The 23,268-nt window shown below is 41.0% G+C and overlaps 1 protein-coding gene across 1 annotated transcript in view; it reads right to left on the bottom strand.

Annotated features, from left to right (window-relative positions):
- The window catches only part of pcca (propionyl-CoA carboxylase subunit alpha), a gene marked incomplete at its 5' end in the record, with an annotated part of 94,715 nt that overhangs the window by 60,842 nt on the left and 10,605 nt on the right, over positions 1 to 23,268 (bottom strand). Inside the window, 2 exons of the mRNA XM_084321475.1 lie at positions 20,064 to 20,117; positions 21,579 to 21,692. Of these exons, the coding sequence (XP_084177601.1) occupies positions 20,064 to 20,117; positions 21,579 to 21,692 (168 nt within the window). The remainder of the gene's footprint in view (positions 1 to 20,063; positions 20,118 to 21,578; positions 21,693 to 23,268) is intronic.

Below are 23,268 nucleotides of genomic sequence, written 5' to 3' on the forward strand. Positions count from 1 at the left end.
AAACATGACAACACTCGATAAGATATACAAGCATTAGTTGACAGTGCACATCCAATGAAATCACCATTTAGTTAATTGTCTTATACAGGATATACCCTAATACCTGTTATCTAAAAACCTAAAGTTTTCCTTTCTTATAGTATGTAGTTTTTAAGAATTGTAAAGGATAGGCAAAAATAAGCATGTGCTTCAGCCTATTCCTTTTTTCGGTTATCGAGTTTGGATTTTGTGTGTGAGCTTACTTTGAATATGTACATTTGTGATTTTTTTTCTTTTCCTTTTGAAAGTCCACACATGTGTGTTTTTGATTTATCTGTAAACAAAGACCGAAAATAAAACTATTCATCATCATATCCGGGACCGTACTTTATTCTCTATTCTTATTCATGACTTTTTACTGTAAGCGATCTGTAGTGCAGAATTTCCCTGGTGGATAAATAATGGATTTCTATTCTATTCTAAACTCAGTAGAAGTGACATGTTTTGACAGCGGTGCTGCACAGCGCCCCCTGGAGGCAGAATCAGATAGGGACCATGTGAATTCAAGATTCAGGAGTTTTATTTGTCACATACATACACGAGACATGTAGTGATGGCCATTCTGGATGGACATGGAATGAACCATGCGAGTCAGATAGGGGACCATGTGAGTCAGATAGGGGACCATGTGAGTCAGATAGGGGACCATGTGAGTCAGATAGGATAGGGGACCATGTGAGTCAGATAGGGGACCATGTGAGTCAGATAGGATAGGGGACCATGTGAGTCAGATAGGGGACCATGTGAGTCAGATAGGAGACCATGGGAGTCAGATAGGGGACCATGTGAGTCAGATAGGGGACCATGTGAGTCAGATAGGATAGGGCAGTGGTTCCCAAAGTCGGGGTCGCGACCCAAAGGTGGGCCGCGAGCAGCCACGGGTGGGCCGCGAGATGATTTAAAAAAAAATGATAAAAAAAAAAAAAAAAAAAATTATTTTAATTTTTTTTGTCAGGCCACTGAACTTAGAAGCAGGCCAGGACAGTGTTTCTAGTTGTATTCTAAAATTCTATTCTATTGTATTCTAAAATGTGACTATATGGTTTTATATTAACTTAATAAATAAACAAAAACGAAAAATCTACTTATTTCAACGAACATTTCAAACTAAATAACAGATTATGCACATAAAACGCTGAAAACAACCGAAGCAACAATAGTATTTTAATGAGGCTATTATTATTATCATTATTATTTTGCAACAAGTTAGCCCTCTCATAAATAGCACATATAAATGAATAACTAACTTGAACTAACTTAATAGGATTGAAGTGATATTTGGCTTAAAAAATCGGTCGCCTGGCAAAAAAAAAAAAAAAAAAAAGCCCGACGATGTGCATTGGGCCGCGGCTCTCTGACGCCTTATTTTCTGGGCCCCGGCCTGAAAAGTTTGGAAACCCCTGGGATAGGGGACCATGTGAGTCAGATAGGGGACCATGTGACTGGACATGGATTCGGGTAACGAGCGCTCAGGAGGCAGAGCTGTCGTCTGGTAATCTGAAGGTCACCGGTTCACTTCCCGGCTCCTCCCGGCAGCGTTTCGAAGTGTCCTTGAGCAAGACACCCCCGATGAGCAGGTCGGCACCTTGCATGGTCGCCTCCGCCGTCGGTGTGTGAATGTGTGAGTGGGTGGGTGGGTGAATGTGAGGCATAAGTTGTAAAGCGCTTTGGATAAATATGAAAAACTGATACCAACTGGGACAAAATAGAGAACAAATTAAATATGGAGAATATATACCGTATTGTCCCAAATTTAAGACAGTATCATCCTCTTATCTATTTTATTAAAAAAGAAGAAAAAAAATTATTGTATGTAAACAAGACTTAATATTGATATTGGTTGGTGTTAGTATTACTTGTACATTGTGGTCCGCTATACCGACCTTCTTTATAAAAATAGGACTTTTTTTGCTACATGTGATTAAATCTCCCCAAGTTCATTCGCTAGCTTGTTGACTTACTTTATTCATTTTTATTTAAATATAATAAAAATGTAAATAGGAAAGGAATTGACATTGACATTTTCACATTTCACAAACGTGTGGAGTTTAAGGGAAAGATGTGAAATGATAAAAGAACATGATTGTTTCAAGAAGAATTGCTGTATTGCGATTGTAATAATTGTGAATGAAAAATGCAGAAACCAAAGACCATCTTGGGGGGGGGGGGGGGAGAGGACTTTTAAAGTTTCGAGTCTTGGAAAATGGGGGTTTGATTGATTGATTGAAAAGTTTATTAAGATTGCAGAATGGGTACAGTACAGTACAGCTCAATACATACAATTGTTAAGGGGATGCAGACCAGAGAAAGACTTTCGTCTTGTTTACATCAGGGTCCCCCATTTTCAATTCATCATAACATATATGACACACACGACATACAGATACACTACATCTATACATTTATGACATACCAGATTTGCAAATACAGTACTGTTTATGTTATGTTGTTATGTATGCTAGGCCCTCGACCTGGCATACCGTGCGGCAAAGGGAACCGCTCTCGCCTACCTCCGGTCAATGGTCTCTAACTACACACCCTCAAGACCCCTACGCTCTGCATCTTCTGGCCGCCTCAGACCTACTCCTATCCGAGCTCCGGGAGAGTCATCAAAGAGAAGCCGCCTATTCTCAATCCTTGCCCCACAATGGTGGAATGAACTACCCACCCAAGTTAGGACAGCCGAAACACGTCCAATCTTTCGCCGTCGACTAAAGACGCACTTCAACCATTATCTGAATAATATATATATTTTTTTTTTAAATAATATCTAACCCTAACTAACCTTACTGTCATGCACTTGTCCTAATAAACTAACCTACACTGTAGCACTCAACACTTTGATGAACATTGTTACTCAGCTGAAGAGTTGTGCCCTTCCTGATGACTTGTCGTACAGAACTTGTAAGTCGCTTTGGATAAAAGCGTTTCAGCTAAATGACTAAATGTAAATGTATGTTGGCCGTTGGAAAGGTTTTCAAAACGTATACGTTTCTTCACCAGAAGGGTTCAGTTGTTTTGCATGTCCATGGCTTCAACATGGCCATATATCAATACCATTTGGAGAAACACACAAACAAACACACACGTCCTCTTTTAGAAGCAGTGCGAGATGCCCTGAGGGAACTAAAAGCTAATTACAGATCCGTCACATTAGCATCTGTAAGTATGGCATCACCGTGGCCTCTGGAGGGACAGATACTAGGTCACAGGAAAAAACACAACTTGGAGGATAGTTAGTGAAGCCAAATCTCCACGTAAGGCCTAACAAAAATAATGGTTGGTTTCAGGTTGCCGACCGACCCTGCCGATTTAGGTGCGACCCAATATATTTTATGAGTTTTAAAAAAAAATTATATATTAAAAAAAAAAAAATCTTTTTTTTTTTTTTTTTTTTTTTTTTTTTAAAGAATAAAGTTTCATAGAAATCTTAGTCAAACATTTAGTATTATGGATATTAAACATGCTGGCAGAGTACATGCATCCATGTTGTTGTGAACATTTTAACCCTTTCACTGCCACACGACAGCCGGTTAACCCTTTCACTGTGACAATACAGAAGGTTAGCCCTTTACTATCACACAACCGACGGCGATGCTCCATCATTAGCATCATTAGCTCCGCATCCGCGGAGCTAATGATGCTAATGATGGAGCATCGCCGTCGGTTGTGTGATAGTAAAGGGCTAACCTTCTGTCGTGTGGCAGTGAAAGGGTTAATTAAATAAAGAAATTCCCTATCCATAGTCGCCGTGGGAAAGAATAAAATAAAAAAATTAAATAAAATAAATTCCCTACCTACCCATGGCCAAACTGACAACCAACCTGAAACCAACTATTAATTTTGTTAGGCCTAACATGCTGCTGAAGGCAGGGCTGGGCGACACCGTAACATGCTGCTGAAGGCAGGGCTGGGCGACACCGTAACATGCTGCTGAAGGCAGGGCTGGGCGACACGGCCTCTGAACCATATCGCGGTGTTTCTTGTCTACATCACGACGCACGATATATAGTCACAATATTTTGACATTTCCTCTAAAGCACTTAAAAATGCTTGATTTAACCCTTTGATGCACACAGTCACGCCAACATGATGATTATAACATTATGTCTGCATTAAACCATGAAGATGCTTTCAAAAATAATTAAATTAAACGTTTTTTAAAAATCTAAAAGAGTTGTCTACAGATTTTTTTCTTAACATCCAAGACAATTTATATAAAAACTCTTGGGTGCCTAAGACTTTTGCACAGTACCGTGTTTTCTATCCACTTTAGCCAAAAATACACACACACTACTGTGAGAAAATAATAATATTTTTTATTATCAGCAATGTTATAACATCCTACTGGTAAACAAAACACTGTAAAGGTGTGTGTGCATCATGTGTATTTACTTTTTAATAGCATGAAACATTATGAAGTATTCTCTTATGCCGCTTTTCCACGGTCTGAATCTTACTACCTACTCGACTGTACAGTCTCTCATAGACAGACCTCTCTCCACACTGTTAGCACTGTGCCAGTCTCTCATAGACAGACCTCTCTCCACACTGTTAGCACTGTGCCAGTCTCTCATAGACAGACCTCTCTCCACACTGTTAGCACTGTGCCAGTCTCTCATAGACAGACCTCTCTCCACACTGTTAGCACTGTGCCAGTCTCTCATAGACAGACCTCTCTCCACACTGTGTTAGAGCTGTGCCAGTCTCTCCTAGACAGACCTCTCTCCACACTGTTAGCGCTGTGCCAGTCTCTCATAGACAGACCTCTCTCCACACTATGTTAGCGCTGTGCCAGTCTCTCCTAGACAGACCTCTCTCCACACTATGTTAGCGCTGTGCCAGTCTCTCCTAGACAGACCTCTCTCCACACTATGTTAGCGCTGTGCCAGTCTCTCCTAGAGGCTACTGGGCAGATCCTAGTGGTCAACAGTGTCAGACTGTGGTTGTACTGGGCAGCTCCTAGTGGTCAACAGTGTCAGACTGTGGTTGTACTGGGCAGATCCTAGTGGTCAACAGTGTCAGACTGTGGTTGTACTGGGCAGCTCCTAGTGGTCAACAGTGTCAGACTGTGGTTGTACTGGGCAGCTCCTAGTGGTCAACAGTGTCAGACTGTGGTTGTACTGGGCAGCTCGTAGTGGTCAACAGTGTCAGACTGTGGTTGTACTGGGCAGCTCCTAGTGGTCAACAGTGTCAGACTGTGGTTGTACTGGGCAGCTCCTAGTGGTCAACAGTGTCAGACTGTGGTTGTACTGGGCAGCTCCTAGTGGTCAACAGTGTCAGACTGTGGTTGTACTGGGCAGCTCCTAGTGGTCAACAGTGTCAGACTGTGGTTGTACTGGGCAGCTCCTAGTGGTCAACAGTGTCAGACTGTGGTTGTACTGGGCAGCTCCTAGTGGTCAACAGTGTCAGACTGTGGTTGTACTGGGCAGCTCCCAGTTGGGAAAAGTGTGAGCGTGTAGCATGGCATAGTGGAAAAATAGGACACATGGTCAACAACTAAAATAAACAAAAATTCTCTCAATTTATCATATTAAAAGAGTATACCAGCTATAATCGGTTTGATTGATCCGATTCCCTCTAAGGTAGTAGGCTGTCGTTAGATTCCAAGCTTTTCTCTTCAAAGAAAAGACACATTTACCATTAGTTCAACACAAGGCCTTTGTGTTGTATTATTGGGCTGGCTGGATATGACTTCCTGGCTGTTATAATTTGGCTTTGCCTCAGGGCCAATCACAAACCAGTTAAGTGTCTCTTGTTGCTGTTGTTGCTATGCAGATTTGAGCCCCAATCAGTGCTAATACAGCCCAATTAAAGTGAATGGACCCAGCGCTTCCCATACAGGACAATGGCCAGCAAACATCTGACTACAGCTAATTCTCCTGATGCATTCAGGAAGTGTGGAAAATAAAGCAAGCTGGGAGGGACAAAAAGAAAAAAGGTGCTGCCAACACGGAGAAAGATGTAAACAATACTTGGGTCTGCTTACATCAAACAATAATTTATGTATCATAGATACAATCTAATGTATGAGGGGAGACTGATCCTAGGTCAGTTTTAATAATAAACACAATTGAGCACTCACACGCTCAAACAAGGGGCAAATACAGGGCTCCTTGCTGGTTTCAATAAGTTACATTTAAGACTTAAAAAAATGTAATACCCATTTCATGGCCATACTGGCAAAAAGGTATTATGGAAAATTACTATGAAAGAAGGAATTCGATATTAATTCTTGGGGGGGGGACTTTTTCAGCCCGCACATTTACCCCAAACACATTTAAACGAGATAAGAGAAGTTATGGCAAGATAGAAGTAACCTACAATTCTGGTTATTAAATGTAAGACTTTTTAAGACACAGCAGGAACCCTGTGATAAACAGGATGCTTATTGGATGTGATACGCAAATACCTACAATGTTTCAGAGTGGGTAATTGGGTGCAAAATGTATGAATCTCGTGGATTTCCTCATTTTTCTCCTGATGTAGCTTGAGAGATCATTCTCTTAGATACTTAAGATACTGGTTGTATCGAAAGCTACTTCAACAGTTAATTTATTTTCTTACTTAAATGAATGGTAAATATATAACAGCTTTTATCCAAAGCGCTTTACAATTTGTTCCTCACATTTTACCCATTCACTCACACATTCACACAGACGGCAGAGGCAACCATGCTCATCGGGAGCAATTAGGGGTTTAAGTGTCTTGCTCAAGGACACATCGACACGCTGCCCGGGAGGAGCGGGAATCGAACCGGGAACCTCCGGATTGCCAGACTGCTCTACCTCCTGAGCCACTGTCGAGACAGAATGTTTGATGGGAGACAGAATATTTGATTGAGTTTGTATACCCAAATTGTCTTTATTCTATAGTAGTGTTGTCAGTTCTGACACAGAAAATGTACCTGTATACTCAGAACATTCTCCTGGGTGTCTCTCAGTGTCATCTTTACCATCATATACTCAGAACATTCTCCTGGGTGTCTCTCAGTGTCATCTATAACAGTGGTTCTCAACTGGTCTAGCCTCGAGACCCAACATTTTCCTTAGTCATTAACACTTTAAGTGCCGAAAACGTGTTTAGGCGTCTTTCCTAGCCATGCTCAAGTTGCAGAGGACGCCGTAACTCGTCTTTGATATCAATATTTCAAAAATCTGTGATCGGAATCATATTTCCCCTCTGCAGCCTTCACACACAGTTCTGAGCTCCTCTCAATCCTCTAGCGGTTCAAGAGCGCCATCTGGTGGCCGATCGGCAGAAGCGCCAAACAGGAAGTCATGTGGATGAAGTGGTGATCACCCATATTACTTCCGGGCACTCGCTATAGGTCCCGGGACTCGAGCGCGACACAATACATAGCGATCCGTTGCCAATAACTCGATAAACAACATGATCGCCCAACGGCCCGAGGAGACTGGGGTGAGATTTAGCGTGTAATATTTCCGTGTTCGATACTAACTGATCTGATGAACATATGACCCACATTAGATGAATGGTATAACGCGGAATTATAAACGCCCCCTCGCCCATCCGGTCAACATCAGATGACGTGTAGTAACTTCCAGAAGTACGTCCAGTTGGAATTTTTTATATCGCGCTGATTGCTATCAAACTGTATTTCATCATCAATATAATGCATTTGGGGCTATAAATCACGTTCTGGAGAAAGCTGCAGAAAGAGATGAAAACATACTTATACTTTAGACCAGGGGTAGGCAACCCTAGGCACGCGTGCCTGCATAGGCACGCGGGGGCATTTGCATAGGCACAGGGGGCAGCAGTAAAATAAAATAAAAAATAATTTTTTTTTTTTTTTTTTTTTTTTTTTAAATATTATAGTGAATATTTTGCACTGTTGTCACATCTTGTTGAAATCCTCCCACAGGTTCTTTTTACTACCACATATTTAATTGAGACCCTTTATTTGTTTATTATTTCAATTTAGCTGGAAATACATTGCTACATCATTCAGTAACATTTGCAGAGCCTTATAACAAAAACATTATTACGGTCACCATTGTGACCAGTGGGATTAATCAACACATTTTATTATTTATTTTTCTATTTCATTGAACATTGCACATGTTAAAAGCAATTTTTTTTACTCAAAATGTGAGTATTACCAAGTCAACTTCTTAAAACAATGACAATAAACATAGTTTTATTAGGTTGAAATAATGTGGTTGTGTACTTATTTTTCTGTTAACTTATTATGGATTGAAAACTGAAAACCTTAATGCACAGTAACTGAACTCAATATTTTTAAGTTTTGGTAACTTATTATTATAATTTTTTTTACAGTGTAGTCTTGCGATCAATCAAAACTTATTTACACGATATACCTCACATTCACCCTCCATTCACATCCTGGTGTTCTCCTGGTGTTCTCCATTAGGCCTGTAGGTGGAGCTATGACAGCACACGTACAGTACACACACCGGTGTGTGATGTGTCCAAAAATGAATGGGCAAATGTGAGTGAAATTGTCGCACTGTATGCAGCTGTTTGTCTGTATTGATTTAGGGTTGATACAACCATCATAATAATATTGTTAATAATAACAATAACAATAATGATGTAATAATGTAAAAATTATCATAAAAAATACCTGATTATGAGAAGAAAAAAAATTACGATGCATGGAATATTGTTGAGGCACACTAGTTACAACTATATTTCAAACAGGCACTCCATGTCAAAAAGGTTGCTGACCCCTGCTTTAGACCATATTTTAGTATGAATATGTGAATGAAAAAGTTTAACGTTGCTACACCATGAACAATACATATAGGACCTTGAATGGGCCCTAATAATGGCAATCTAGCAATAGAATTTAAAAAGTTATAGCCCTGCAAAGAAGGGGAACTTCTCCATGTTAAATAGAGCTGGCAACGGATGGTATATCATGAATTTAGCCTTAGTCAATCAAAGTGTTAAGTCGCGACCCAATTTTTTTTAACCACTGATATATTTCAAAAAAAAATTGCAGTAATACACAATCTTACATGCACTGTTAAAAACATGAAATAAACACAAAAACGTGCAACAAGGGCTAAAACCCAATGAAATTAAATAATAATAAATATTATGCTGCTTCTCTTAGCAGACATAGCTTAGCTTAACATAACAGACCTAAGTTTGGGAGAACTAATGGGTTAACTGGGGTAAGGGGTTGCAACAAAAGTGCAACTAGGGCTAAAAACACAATGAAATGAAATAATAATAATAAATAATATTATGCTTCTTAGTAGACTTCTTAGCTTAACATCCCAGGGAACTAATGGGATAACCGGGGATGTTGTTTGGTCCTGACAAGAGTCTCAAAGTCTGGGGTTGTGCTCAATGTCCAATCTGTTCCTCTGCTTTGTCTTCAGCTGGACCAGAGCTGAGAAGCCCCTTTCACAAAGATAGGTAGGGCAAAAAGAATATCGCAAAAAAAAAGAAAAAAAAACTTTTTTTTAGCATATATAATTTTTTTTCACGCATCCGCGACCCACTCAAAATGGCCCCACCAGTTGAGAAACACTGATCTATAACATCATATACTCAGAACATTCTCCTGGGTGTCTCTCAGTGTCATCTATACATCATATACTCAGAACATTCTCCTGGGTGTCTCTCAGTATCATCTTTACCATCATATACTCAGAACATTCTCCTGGGTGTCTCTCAGTGTCATCTATAACATCATATACTCGGAACATTCTCCTGGGTGTTTCTCAGTGTCATCTATAACATCAGGGGTGCGTTGGTGATTTCAAAACTGGTTGCACTGTGTGTTAATGAAGCCACGTGCACGCGCGCTCCCGGGCATGCACAGAAATGTTCCCTCGCGTACGCACAGACTAAAGACAATGCCTAATTGCCTCTACGAATGGAATGGAACACATTTCATTCACAAGTTGTGTGAATGTATCCGAGAACGTATTTGAACACACCTGACGACCTGCGCTATTGTTATGCAAAGTAGCCAGGTGGGTACTTAGCGCGTTGGCGCATCAGTCAAGTGCAGCGCATTCCTGTGTGCGTGCGCGTGCTTCTGCTCACAGAGCCGGTTGCACGGCTTGCAACCCCGTCCCATGAGAAACGCACCCCTGTATAACATCATACTCAGAACATTCCCCTGGGTGTCGCTCAGTGTCATCTATAACCAGTGACTCCCAACCTGGGGTCCGCGGACCCCCTGGGGGTCCGCCAGGGGGCGCAGGGGGTCCGCCAGACCACAGATGATTTGAGGTATTTTTTTTTTTTTTATATATAATTTTTTTCTTTCAGAGAAATATTTAATTAGCATATTTTTATCATCAGAAGCATGAATAGTCTCTCCACTACAATAAAAAATAAAGATAAATAAACATCTAGACATGATTTTTGAACGTTAACAGTAGGCTACCGGTTAGCCGCTAAAACGCGGATCAGTTGACTATCACTTTCTGTAGCTAGCCTAGCACGCTAGTTAACTTTCTCGGCTCGTCTGCAGTCAGCCGCCAGAGGCGAAAATGTGTGACAAACGAAAAGGAGATGACGGCAGATCATCTGCAAAAAAAGTTAGGACCTACAGCAATCGCGAAAATTACATCACCATGGGCTTCACTGAGGGACCAGACAAACTACCTGAGTGTGTGATTTGTGGAGAAAAGTTGGCAAACTCGAGCCTGAAGCCCAGCAAGCTGAAGAGACATCAGGCGTCTAAGCACCCAGAAACCGTTGGGAAGGTTCCGGACTTTTTGCGGAGGAAAGAACAGTCTCTCAAGGCGAACAAGCCTGTTGATGTTAGAGTAGCGTGGAGCAGGGGTGGCAGTGATTTACAGAAGGCTACCGAAGCCTCCTTTGAGTGTTCGCTTTTAATTGCAAAAGCAAAGAAACCGCACAATATTGGCGAGCAGCTCATCAAACCAGCCTGCATCAAAATGGTTTAGAAACTGTGCGGCCCACAGGTGGCGGATAAACTAAAATCAGTACCACTCTCGAACAATGTAGTGAATGACCGAATTGATAAGATGTCAAGTGATTGCGAGCAGCAGCTGTCAGAAAAGTTTAGAAAGGGTCCATTTGCCATACAACTTGATGAAACTACAACTGTCGCAGACGAGGCTGTGCTCATCGTTTATGTGCAATATATCGAAAATGAGGATCTGAAGCAGGACATTCTCATGTCAGTCAACCTTACTACCACCACTCGAGGTGAGGATATTTTTACTGCAGTGGATTCTTACTTCATTCAACATAAATGCAAACCGTTCACCATTAGGGCCTGATTTGAGAGGATGAATACAGGATTTGAATATTGGACAAAATGTTTAAATACATATGGTGCAAGATTAGATTTGTTGATTGAAGGCACAAGTCAAAGAAGCATAGTGGGTCTAATTATGATGCATATGCCTGTGTATAAGCAGTTTGTTATTAAAATGACAAAAAAAAGTATTAAAATGACAAAAAAAAGTATTTTATGGTATTTTATTAGGAGGGGGGTCCAGGAATTTCATCAGAGATGTTTGGGGGTCCCTGGGGGAAAAAAGGTTGGGAACCCCTGATCTATACCATCATATACTCAGAACATTCTCCTGGGTGTCTCTCAGTGTCATCTATACCATCATATACTCAGAACATTCTCCTGGGTGTCTCTCAGTGTCATCTATACCATCATATACTCAGAACATTCTCCTGGGTGTCTCTCAGTGTCATCTATAACATCTTATACTCAGAACATTCTCCTTGGTGTCTCTCAGTGTCATATTTTTTTTTTTTTTTAACTTTGACCAGTCAGCTGGTTCTTTTAGCGTTTATCGCTTTTTTCTGGTCAAGCATGACCGACAGAAACAGGTTGAATGGGGTATAGATCGGGGGAAAGACACTCTGAGAAAATACGGCGAGTCCGGGAGTCGAACTCGTGTACCCCAGATCCGTGACGCGCACGGTTGTCCCCGACGCCGAAATAGCGTCCGAGGTACGCGGTGAGCTACTGGAGCTCCCCTCTCAGTGTCATCTTTACCATCATAATACTCAGAACATTCTCCTGGGTGTCTCTCTGTGTCATCTTTACGAGGGCCATTTCATGTATGCACGAGGAGATATAATAATGATAATCTAGCGTTGATTTCAGGATGATTTGATAATCAGCCGAAGAATTACAACGTGATGACTGGATTACACTAAAATGCCTTTTTCTCGTCTTTTCCTGGAATTACTCAGAATCACCCAAACCATACTCATATTCAAAACGGTATAAAACGGAAATGTACCGATGAAAAAACAATCTTATTTTGCATTGTTGACCAGAAGCAACTCACTGACAGTCTACGGCGTTATTAGATCCATAGCTATAATATAAAATATAGTTTTAGGACTCGCAAGTCTGGCATTCTAAAACTATATCCATTTGCAAGAACCTTGCGCTGAAGGGGGATCAGGTCAATGTGTTAAGAAAAAAGTATTTAAAATATAAACAAATTTAGACATCCAAAAAAATCGATTAGTGACGCCACTTTCACGCAGTTATCGATAAATCGATAAGTGGTCTCAACCTTAATAGAGGCTGCTAGAATGTATAATCTGAGTGATTGTTTAGCATGGGTGGCTCCAGCAGGAATCAAACCCCTATTCCTAGTATAGTGGTACAGTCCTACAGCGCTCTACCCCTATTCCTGGTATAGAGGTACAGTCCTAACAGCGCTCTACCCCTATTCCTGGTATAGTGGTACAGTCCTACAGCGCTCTACCCCTATTCCTGGTATAGTGGTACAGCCCTACAGCGCACTACTCCCCTTCCTGTTATAGTGGTACAGTCCTACAGCGCTCTACCCCTATTCCTGGTATAGTGGTACAATCCTATATAGGGCACTTCCCCTATTCCTAGTATAGTGGTACAGTCCTACAGCGCTCTACCCCTATTCTTAGTATAGTGGTACAGTCCTACAGCGCACTACTCCTATTCCTGGTATAGTGGTACAGTCCTACAGCGCACTACCCCTATTCCTGGTACAGTCCTACAGCGCACTACTCCCCTTCCTGTTATAGTGGTACAGTCCTACAGCGCTCTACTCCCCTTCCTGTTATAGTGGTACAGTCCTACAGCGCACTACTCCCCTTCCTGTTATAGTGGTACAGTCCTACAGCGCTCTACCCTGCAGTGGTCTGTTGTGGTACAGTCCTACAGCGCACTACTCCCCTTCCTGTTATAGTGGTACAGTCCTACAGCGCTCTACCCTGCAGTGGTCTGTTGTGGTACAGTCCTACAGCGCACTAGTGGTCCGTTAGTGGTTCTCAATGTGGGGTCCTTGATGGGGTTCCAGGGGGTCCCCCAGAACAATGAGCTTGAGTTTTATTTAATTTATATTATTGTTTATTATTTCATCAGCTGGATGAGTATATATTATATATATATATATATATACACACACACACACACACACACACACATGACTATTGTGATCATTCACTTTCCCCACCGTTATTTCATTAACTACAAAAAAAGACAGCTATGGAATTCTGGACTTAATTATTATTATTTATATATATATATAATAATATATATTTATTATATCCAACTAACAACACTCACTGCTCTAGCTGGGCTGGTTATCAAACAGGGTCTGCAGTCTACTTGGCACCAGACTGACTTACAGCTACACAAACTCTCTGTCTCTCTCTCACTCACTCATTCACACACAGCAAACACCCCCCCCCCCCCCCCCCCCATAGTGTGATGTTGTGAAATTTCACAATTTAATCACAATTAAACCGTCTGAGCCTTTTCAGCTGCCAATCACTGGGTCGCTCACAGACACCCAGCCTAAACAACCCAGGCACACAAACACCGTCAGCACCATTGTACAAGGTGCAAACAACCACTGAGCGTTGACAATCACACTGATGGTCAAGGACAGGGTTAAGCAATGAAGACTGTTGTGGGAGTATTGTGAGATCTGAGTAGAATCGGGCACCAACAGGCCTAAAGCAGCACATAATCACCAGCCCACACAGTCTGACGAGGCAGAGAGGACATTAGGCCTAACAAAATAAATGGTTTGGCTCCTGTTGGTTGTCAGTTAAGGCCATGGGTAGGTAGGGAATTTATTTAATTTTTTTCCCACAGCGACTATGGATAGGGAATTATTTTATTTTATTTTATTTTTCACAACAACATGGATGCATGTACTCTGCCAGCATGTTTAATATCCATATACTAAAGGTTAAAATACAAAGACACTACTACAAAAGTACAATGCACAAAGGTAGTAGTATTAAAAATGCCACCCCTAAATACTACTCACTAAATATCCTGACGTTAGAGAGCTGTGCAAATATTGTGAAATACTTGCTTTTTATATATTCTCATTGACATGGACTGCACTTTTTTACTAAGATTTAATTAAACTTCATTGTAAACAAAATATATATATATATACATATTTTTACAAACTCAAAAAATATATTTGGGTCGCACATAAATCAGCAGGGTCGGTCGGCAACCAGAACCAAACAATTTATTTTCCATGGCCTTATCTCACACAGCCTGACCAGGCAGAGAGGACAGTATCTCACACAGCCTGACCAGGCAGAGAGGACAGTATCTCACACAGCCTGACCAGGCAGAGAGGACAGTATCTCACACAGCCTGACCAGGCAGAGAGGACAGTATCCCACACAGCCTGACCAGGCAGAGAGGACAGTATCTCACACAGCCTGACCAGGCAGAGAGGACAGTATCTCACACAGCCTGACCAGGCAGAGAGGACAGTATCTCACACAGCCTGACCAGGCAGAGAGGACAGTATCTCACACAGCCTGACCAGGCAGAGAGGACAGTATCTCACACAGCCTGACCAGGCAGAGAGGACAGTATCTCACACAGCCTGACCAGGCAGAGAGGACAGTATCTCACACAGCCTGACCAGGCAGAGAGGACAGTATCTCACACAGCCTGACCAGGCAGAGAGGACAGTATCTCACACAGCCTGACCAGGCAGAGAGGACAGTATCTCACACAGCCTGACCAGGCAGAGAGGACAGTATCTCACACAGCCTGACCAGGCAGAGAGGACAGTATCTCACACAGCCTGACCAGGCAGAGAGGACAGTATCTCACACAGCCTGACCAGGCAGAGAGGACAGTATCTCACACAGCCTGACCAGGCAGAGAGGACAGTATCTCACACAGCCTGACCAGGCAGAGAGGACAGTATCTCACACAGCCTGACCAGGCAGAGAGGACAGTATCTCACACAGCCTGACCAGGCAGAGAAGACAGTATCTCACACAGCCTGACCAGGCAGAGAGGACAGTATCTCACACAGCCTGACCAGGCAGAGAGGACAGTATCTCACACAGCCTGACCAGGCAGAGAAGACAGTATCTCACACAGCCTGACCAGGCAGAGAGGACAGTATCTCACACAGCCTGACCAGGCAGAGAGGACAGTATCTCACACAGCCTGACCAGGCAGAGAGGACAGTATCTCACACAGCCTGACCAGGCAGAGAGGACAGTATCTCACACAGCCTGACCAGGCAGAGAAGACAGTATCTCACACAGCCTGACCAGGCAGAGAGGACAGTATCTCACACAGCCTGACCAGGCAGAGAGGACAGTATCTCACACAGCCTGACCAGGCAGAGAGGACATCTAGGACATTTTTTAAAAAAAGTTCACACAAACTCACACATTATACCATATCCCCAAACGGTAAAGATTCTCACCACAAATTAAATTAGGTTTGCAAGATATTGAGAACCGATGGGTTTCGGTGAGTTCTGATGTCGTGTGAGGAAGCAGAGTTAATACAGATCAGCGTAGTGTGAACAAACACAAAGACCGCTTCAATCTCAGAAGAAGTCGTTTTTCTCCCGCTTCAAAATACGATCAATTAAAAAGGTGAATGTTTTGCTCTGCTCCTTATGACTGCATGAAGGACACAGATTATGACTGCATGAAGGACACAGATTATGACTGCATAAAGGACACAGATTATGACTGCATGAAGGACACAGATTATGACTGCATAAAGGACACAGATTATGACTGCATAAAGGACACAGATTATGACTGCATAAAGGACACAGATTATGACTGCATAAAGGACACAGATTACTTCATAAAGGACACAGATAATGACTGCATAAAGGACACAGATTATGACTGCATAAAGGACACAGATTATGACTGCTAAAGAACACAGATTATGACTGCTAAAGGACACAGATTATGACTGCATGAAGGACACAGATTATGACTGCTAAAGGACACAGATTATGACTGCATAAAGGACACAGATTACTTCATAAAGGACACAGATTATGACTGCATGAATGACAGATTATGACTGCATAAAGGACACAGATTATGACTGCATAAAGGACACAGATTATGACTGCATGAAGGACACAGATTATGACTGCTAAAGGACACAGATTATGACTGCATAAAGGACACAGATTATGACTGCATGAAGGACACAGATTATGACTGCATAAAGGACACAGATTATGACTGCATAAAGGACACAGATTATGACTGCATAAAGGACACAGATTATGACTGCATAAAGGACACAGATTATGACTGCATAAAGGACACAGATTATGACTGCATAAAGGACACAGATTATGACTGCATAAAGGACACAGATTATGACTGCATAAAGGACACAGATTATGACTGCATAAAGGACACAGATTATGACTGCATAAAGGACACAGATTATGACTGCATAAAGGACACAGATTATGACTGCATAAAGGATACATCGATTTGTTATGAGCTTGATAACAAAGCATTTCCTCAACAGTTACTTAACAATGTGTTTAGTTGGTATTGAACTAAATATTCAGTAAAGGTCAAAGTTTCAGACATTTGCGTCAAGGGCCCACACTCAACTGTGTTGCAGCAATTTGTGGTGGTTTATGATAGGCTATATAATATGTTGCCATGGGAACCAGGGAAAGAGACATCATCTGGCTCTCTGGGGAGAAAACCCCTTACAACCCCTGATACAATTGATCTGGCCTCGTCCAAAACTCGGATATCTTCACAGAAAAAGTAGCTCTGGTTTAGCTTGATGATCTAAACTACATTTGAATCACTCACTCACACACACGCACACACAGACACACACACACACACACCAAGCACCCCTACCCCCACCCTACCCTATCCCTCTTGCTCTATTCAGCTTCAGGCTCTTTCTCATGCTAAAAAGGGTCCTTACCCTCAATCTACCCCCGACACAGACACGCGCACACACACACACACACACACCACATGCACACACACACCACAACAACCCCCTCTTAAGCCGGGGGCGATGCAAGCGGCCCCGGGCAGCGTTTGCAATGCGTAAAGCTGCACTAACTGTCCCCCCCACTGTCTGCCACACAGGGGGCCACATTCAGCTGCTAATGTTATGACATCTCCATTTCCACACACAGAAGGCCCTTGATGGCCCACTCTCTCACACACTCACACACACACACACACACACACACATACATACATACATACATACATACATACCTCATGTATGCGCTCACACACACAACGATCATCGATGGCCATTTCATTCACAGTCATAACGTGCTCAAGTCCTAAACAAGAGTACCTAATGTACACACCTGTATCTGTGAAGAATGCGTAGCCGACTTATTTATTAGCATACAGACTTCTTTTGGCTCATCTGCCATTTTCTCAAGTGCTAAACTCAAGCTAAGCTCAAGCTAGCATAAGGACACATAGTATAACTAGATTGTATAGCATAGCATAGTATAGTAGTGTACATAAGACCCAGTGCCTCATCCGTAGCCAACTGTGTATTGCACTATTGCATGACCTTAGCATGTCTTACCATGCTCTTGTAAACTTTATGTACATATACCTGTTATTACTTGTACTATTGCATTGTATTATTGCACATTGTATTATTGCACAAATGTCCTATGCTCATTCCTGTCTTATTACTTGTTGCACATCGCTGCGGGCATGACCCCCCGCATTTCACTGTATGCTTGTATGCCGTGACAAATAAAACTCTTGACTTGACTTGAGAATGTATGAATGAAAAGCACACACGTCGTATCTTCGCTGGGAAGCGACTGTCGGCAGGTTATATTTTAAACCACACAGATTCATTGTCAAGGTGCCCAGATTGACTAAATTATGTACCGATACAATCTCAGGTTTAGGAGAAAGCAAGGAGCTACGGTCAGTTACCCTTTCCATTGTGAAGTCTTATATCTTAAAGGTGGAGTAGGCGATTTCAGAGATATTAGCAAGAGTGAGAGCTTATATGTCCAGCAGAAATAGCTTCAAGATGGATTAAAAAATAATAATAATAATTATTATTATATATATTTCCCAGTCTCTGGCAGTTTTTCCCACTGTGTACTTTTCAACGAGGAAGGCAATGGTGGCAGGCCAAAAATACATTATTGGTTGTTAAGATTTTGTTTTAAGTACACAGCCTGCCAATCAGAGACTGAGATATATATATATACGTTTATGTTTGATGCAGCTAGAAGCTGTGACGCATGCATAGCACCTGGTGCTGGGTTTGAAAAGTGATGCAGAGCTTACTGCTGGACAAGCTCATAACTCTGAAAATCGTGCAAGCTTTCAATTCATGTAGACAATTGATTTTTAATTTGTTTAATAATTTTTTTTTATCTTTATTTCGAACATGTAAATATTAAATACAAACAAAATAAATAAATAAACAAAAAGCAAAACATAACTCAATTTACATGTTCGAAAAGGAGTAGGAAGAAGTATACACTTATTTAATCCTACCCCTTTTCCACTAGTGTACTAATTTAAAACCTTACAAAACAAACATATATATATATATTATGCAAAACAAAAAACAAAAACTATGTAAAACAATATATAACCACTAGGCTGAGAGAGACCACAATTAAACATGTTATGTGACAACAGCAGAGCAACACTGCACTTTGACCTCTGTGACATCATCACGCCGTTATATACAAGCAAGTAGCACGGCTGATCTAAGAACAGTAGCCGCGGTTACATGGACAATAATATTAATTCAGAATTAAATCATTCAGATTTAAATAATTTCAGATTGGCGATTTAAAATCAAACATTTGATCTAAACTATGCTATATGTTATATGTATGCTATGTAAACCGAACCGTGTTTACACCAAAGACCCTTTGTCACCTCCATATTTATATTTGTAAACACTACTGGATCCTACACTGTGAATCGGAACGTGCAATGATATCAATGTTACTCACACTTGTGCTTTGTATATTTATTTTATACCATTTTTATAAAAGATATATTTTTACCTCTTTTTTTTAATAATTTTTTTTACATTTGCTTGTATTTAAATTGTTCATTTTTAGTTAACAAAAAATGAACACAATTTAAATACAAGCAAATGTAAAAAAAATTAAATAAAATAAGAAAAGAAAAGAGGTAAAAATATATCTTTTGTAAAAAATAATGCAACTGGTATCTGTCCTCTCGTCTCTCTCCACTAGACTGAGAGACCACAGTAACATGTCCTCTCCTCTAACCATTTTCAGATTCAGATTCAGATTCCTTTATTGTCACTTATTTCAGTACTTTACAGCAAGAACAGTGAAATTCTATTTATTGTGGTCCTCGACCATAGAAGCTTCTATCTTAATAATAAAATAAGATACAAATTAGGCCACTGCTGAGAGACCATAGTAGTGTGTTTTGGAGTGGGTCCCCATTGACAAACATTGCATCCGCTTTTCTTTTTAAATGCTATTCTATTCAACACTGTACCAGTTCCCAGTGCTGGAATGTAGAGACACTTAAAAGAGACATTTTCACCTTATCAACGAGGCCTTTTGGTCATGGCCCTTTGTTTTTCAGTTATCACATTTTCACCTTGACTATCACTTGCACCTCTGAGGTCATTAACATCGCAGGGGGATGAGGGCAGTGATAAGATAACCTCTGTCTGTGTGTGTGTGTGTGTGTGTGTGTGTGTGTGTGTGTGTGTGTGTGTGTGTGTGTGTGTAACTCACCAGACGCTTGGCAAATTCTTTGTTCTCAGAGAGAAAACCATAGCCAGGGTGAACCTTCAGAGAGAGAGACAAATTGCAAACACCCAAAAAGACTTTGAAAACATGGCAAATAACTAGGGCTGTCAAAATGAATGCTTTAACTCTGGAGATTAATTTAAATTATTTAAAGCGTTAAAAAAAATTAATCTAGATTAATTTTTTTTTTTTATTATTATTATTGCTAAACAAAAATTATTAAAAGTCAGTACTCAACACACAATGCATAATGAAACTAACAATCAAGGTGGCTAAAATGACATGCAAGTACAGAAACAGAAAACAAACAAAAAAGTCTATAATAATATTTTACCGTATACAGTATATATCCAACGAAATTACCAATTATACCAATGCCTTATACAGGATATACCCCTAATACCTATTTTCTAAAACCCTACACACATATGCTCCAGCTCGAACCCCCCCTCCCGGACACCTCCTTGGATAGTACCTCCATTATCCCTCACTCCTAACCAGACACTACCATTATAAGCTAGCTTTTATTCTCTCCACCACTTCTAACCACATTGACATTTTGGATTCGTTGAGACCCAGAATTCTTGCTGTAGACATTTAATCTAGATTAATCTATGGAGTGAAACATTTTCAATATAATATAAGAAAGCGGTCAATGTTTTTTTTTGTATCCACTTTTCTCCCCATTTTCTATTTTTCTCCCATCCAAATTTCGTATTTCCAATTCTTCCCTCCCCTGTCTTGAACGTTGCTAGACTATGCCTCCCACTGGTCGGCTGTAGTGAGGACAGAAGCCTTGCATAACGTGTCCCCTCCGGTACACGAGGAGGCAGCCCGTCACATCTTTTCACCGCAGCAGCTCGAACTCTGTGGCGAGGAGTAACGCGTGGGAGGCTCACACTGCCCCCGATACTTCCTGTTTCCGCCGCACCGGCATCACCCAACCGACCTGTAGGAGTCGCTGTCCACAACATCCAATCCCCACCCACCGGCTTTCCCACCCTCTAACACTGCCAATTGTGTTAGTATGACGGCCGGCCAAGCCGGTAGCAACGCCGAGAGCTGGGCTCAATACCAGCATCTCCTGCTTTAGTGGCGAGCGCCTTGCCCACTGCGCCACTCAGCCGCCCCTGAAAGTAGTCAATGTTGATGGTTTTGTTGAACATTTGTATTTCACAGGAGAGAAACTGTATTCAAAGAAAGCTATTAAAATAGTCTTTGAATCTAAATATACTTTCTTTGTGTTGATTTTACATTAATTCCATGATTTTACTCAAGTAAATATCTGTTACAAGCTTCGGTCTTAAGTAGAAAAATGCTATTTTTAATCTAGATTAATTACAGAAAATTGTGAGATTAATTAGTTAATTATCTATTGACAGCACTACAAATAACATTTTGAATAAAGTGATTAATAGTGACGTGAGGGACATGATGATGGGTCATGGGGGACATGATGATGGGGCAGAGGCCTCCTCTAAAATAGAACACTGTGCTCACAGCCTGTGCTCCGGTGGCTCTGACGGCGGCCATTATAGCGTCCATGTCGAGGTAGCTCTTATTGGTGGGGGCGGGGCCAACGCACACAGCTTCGTCAGCCATCTTCACGTGCACCTGTAAAGAGGCACACACACACAATTATAAAAATCACTATATGAACATTAGAATGGTCTATATTTCTTGACACACAAACACACACCAGCGATTGTTTATTGTTGTTTATTGTTTGAAAGGATCCCCATTAGCTGCCACCTAAGTGGCGAGCTAGTCTTCCTGGGGGTCCACACAGAAAGACAACACAAAACATAACAATACATGAGATACACAATCACAATTCACTTAATTAAAGGAAAACTCCAACATTTTGGGAAATTAGCTTATTTGCCATCTACCCTGGAGTTAGACAAGAAGATACATACCCTTTTTCTTCTCTGTGCATGCAGTTGTAGGAGTAGGAAGACGTTGGGAACTAGGCTAATGGAGGAACCTACTTCCAGTGACTGACGCTAAACTAGGCTAACGGTGCGCGTCTTCCTACTCCTACTGCATGCACAGAGAAGAAAAAGGGTATGTATCTTCTTGTCTAACTCCAGGGTAGATGCCAATAAGCTAATTTCCCAAAATGTTGGAGTTTTCCTTTAACAGTGATAATCTAAAAACAGTAAAACATTGTAGACATCTTTATAAACATCGGAATATTTTCAGAAAAGGTTATTACATTCATGAGTAGACATAAAGATTTTCAGAAAAGGTTATTACATTCATGAGTAAATATTTCATTATTACATTACTACAGTAGGTATTTCCACTCCCAAACGTGAACAGTATTTGCTCACATATTTAAGTAGTGCATTCTTATGTGGTACTTGAAAGACACTTTGCGATTCAATTTACTTATGTTCAGTGGGAAGTTATTCCAATGATTGATGGCACGATAAACAACCGTCCTCTTTAAAGCATTTGATTTTGGACGTGGTAACATAATCTGTCCATCATCGGCAATCACCACCAGAGTACATGGAGAGGATTTGATCTTTCTGTAGAAATACTAGTGATGCACTGACACAGGTATGAGGCTAAAATAAGAGCATATTACAATAAGAACAATATAATTAACTCAAAGTATGCGCATATGGGCAAGTAGGCAGTATAAATAGGTCAAGGTGCAGATGAGGGTATGTATGCCCTCCGTTATATTTGCCTTACAATAAATAGTTACAATATACAGTATATATAATCTAATATCTAATATATATATATATAATCTTAATTAAAAAAAGAAAAAGCTAAATATATGCACTGCATTGAGTAAGTATACAGTATACACATATGGTGCAGTATGCATAAGGTATGTATGCCGTGATATTCTTCATACGTTATACATTGTCAGTTTAGGCGGGAGTCAGACGCATTCAAATACCCAGTTAACCCTTTCACTACCACCACACTACAGAAGGTTAACCCTTTCACTACCACACTAGTGAAAGTGGTAGTGAAAGGGTTAACCTTATGTAGTGTGGTAGTGAAAGGGTTAAAGAAAGGGAGAAAGGGAACCACCTGGGAACTCAATAAGGGAGTGGAAGTAAAAATCTCTCAACCTAACCTCAGCTAATTGTGTGGTCTGGAAAACACAACAACAACAACATCTCTGCCATCGTGTTAACACACACACACACAGAGACACACACAC

The sequence above is a fragment of the Notolepis coatsorum genome (genome assembly GCF_963971535.1).
Source record: "Notolepis coatsorum genome assembly, chromosome: 9".
Classification (NCBI taxonomy): Eukaryota; Metazoa; Chordata; class Actinopteri; order Aulopiformes; family Paralepididae; genus Notolepis; species Notolepis coatsorum.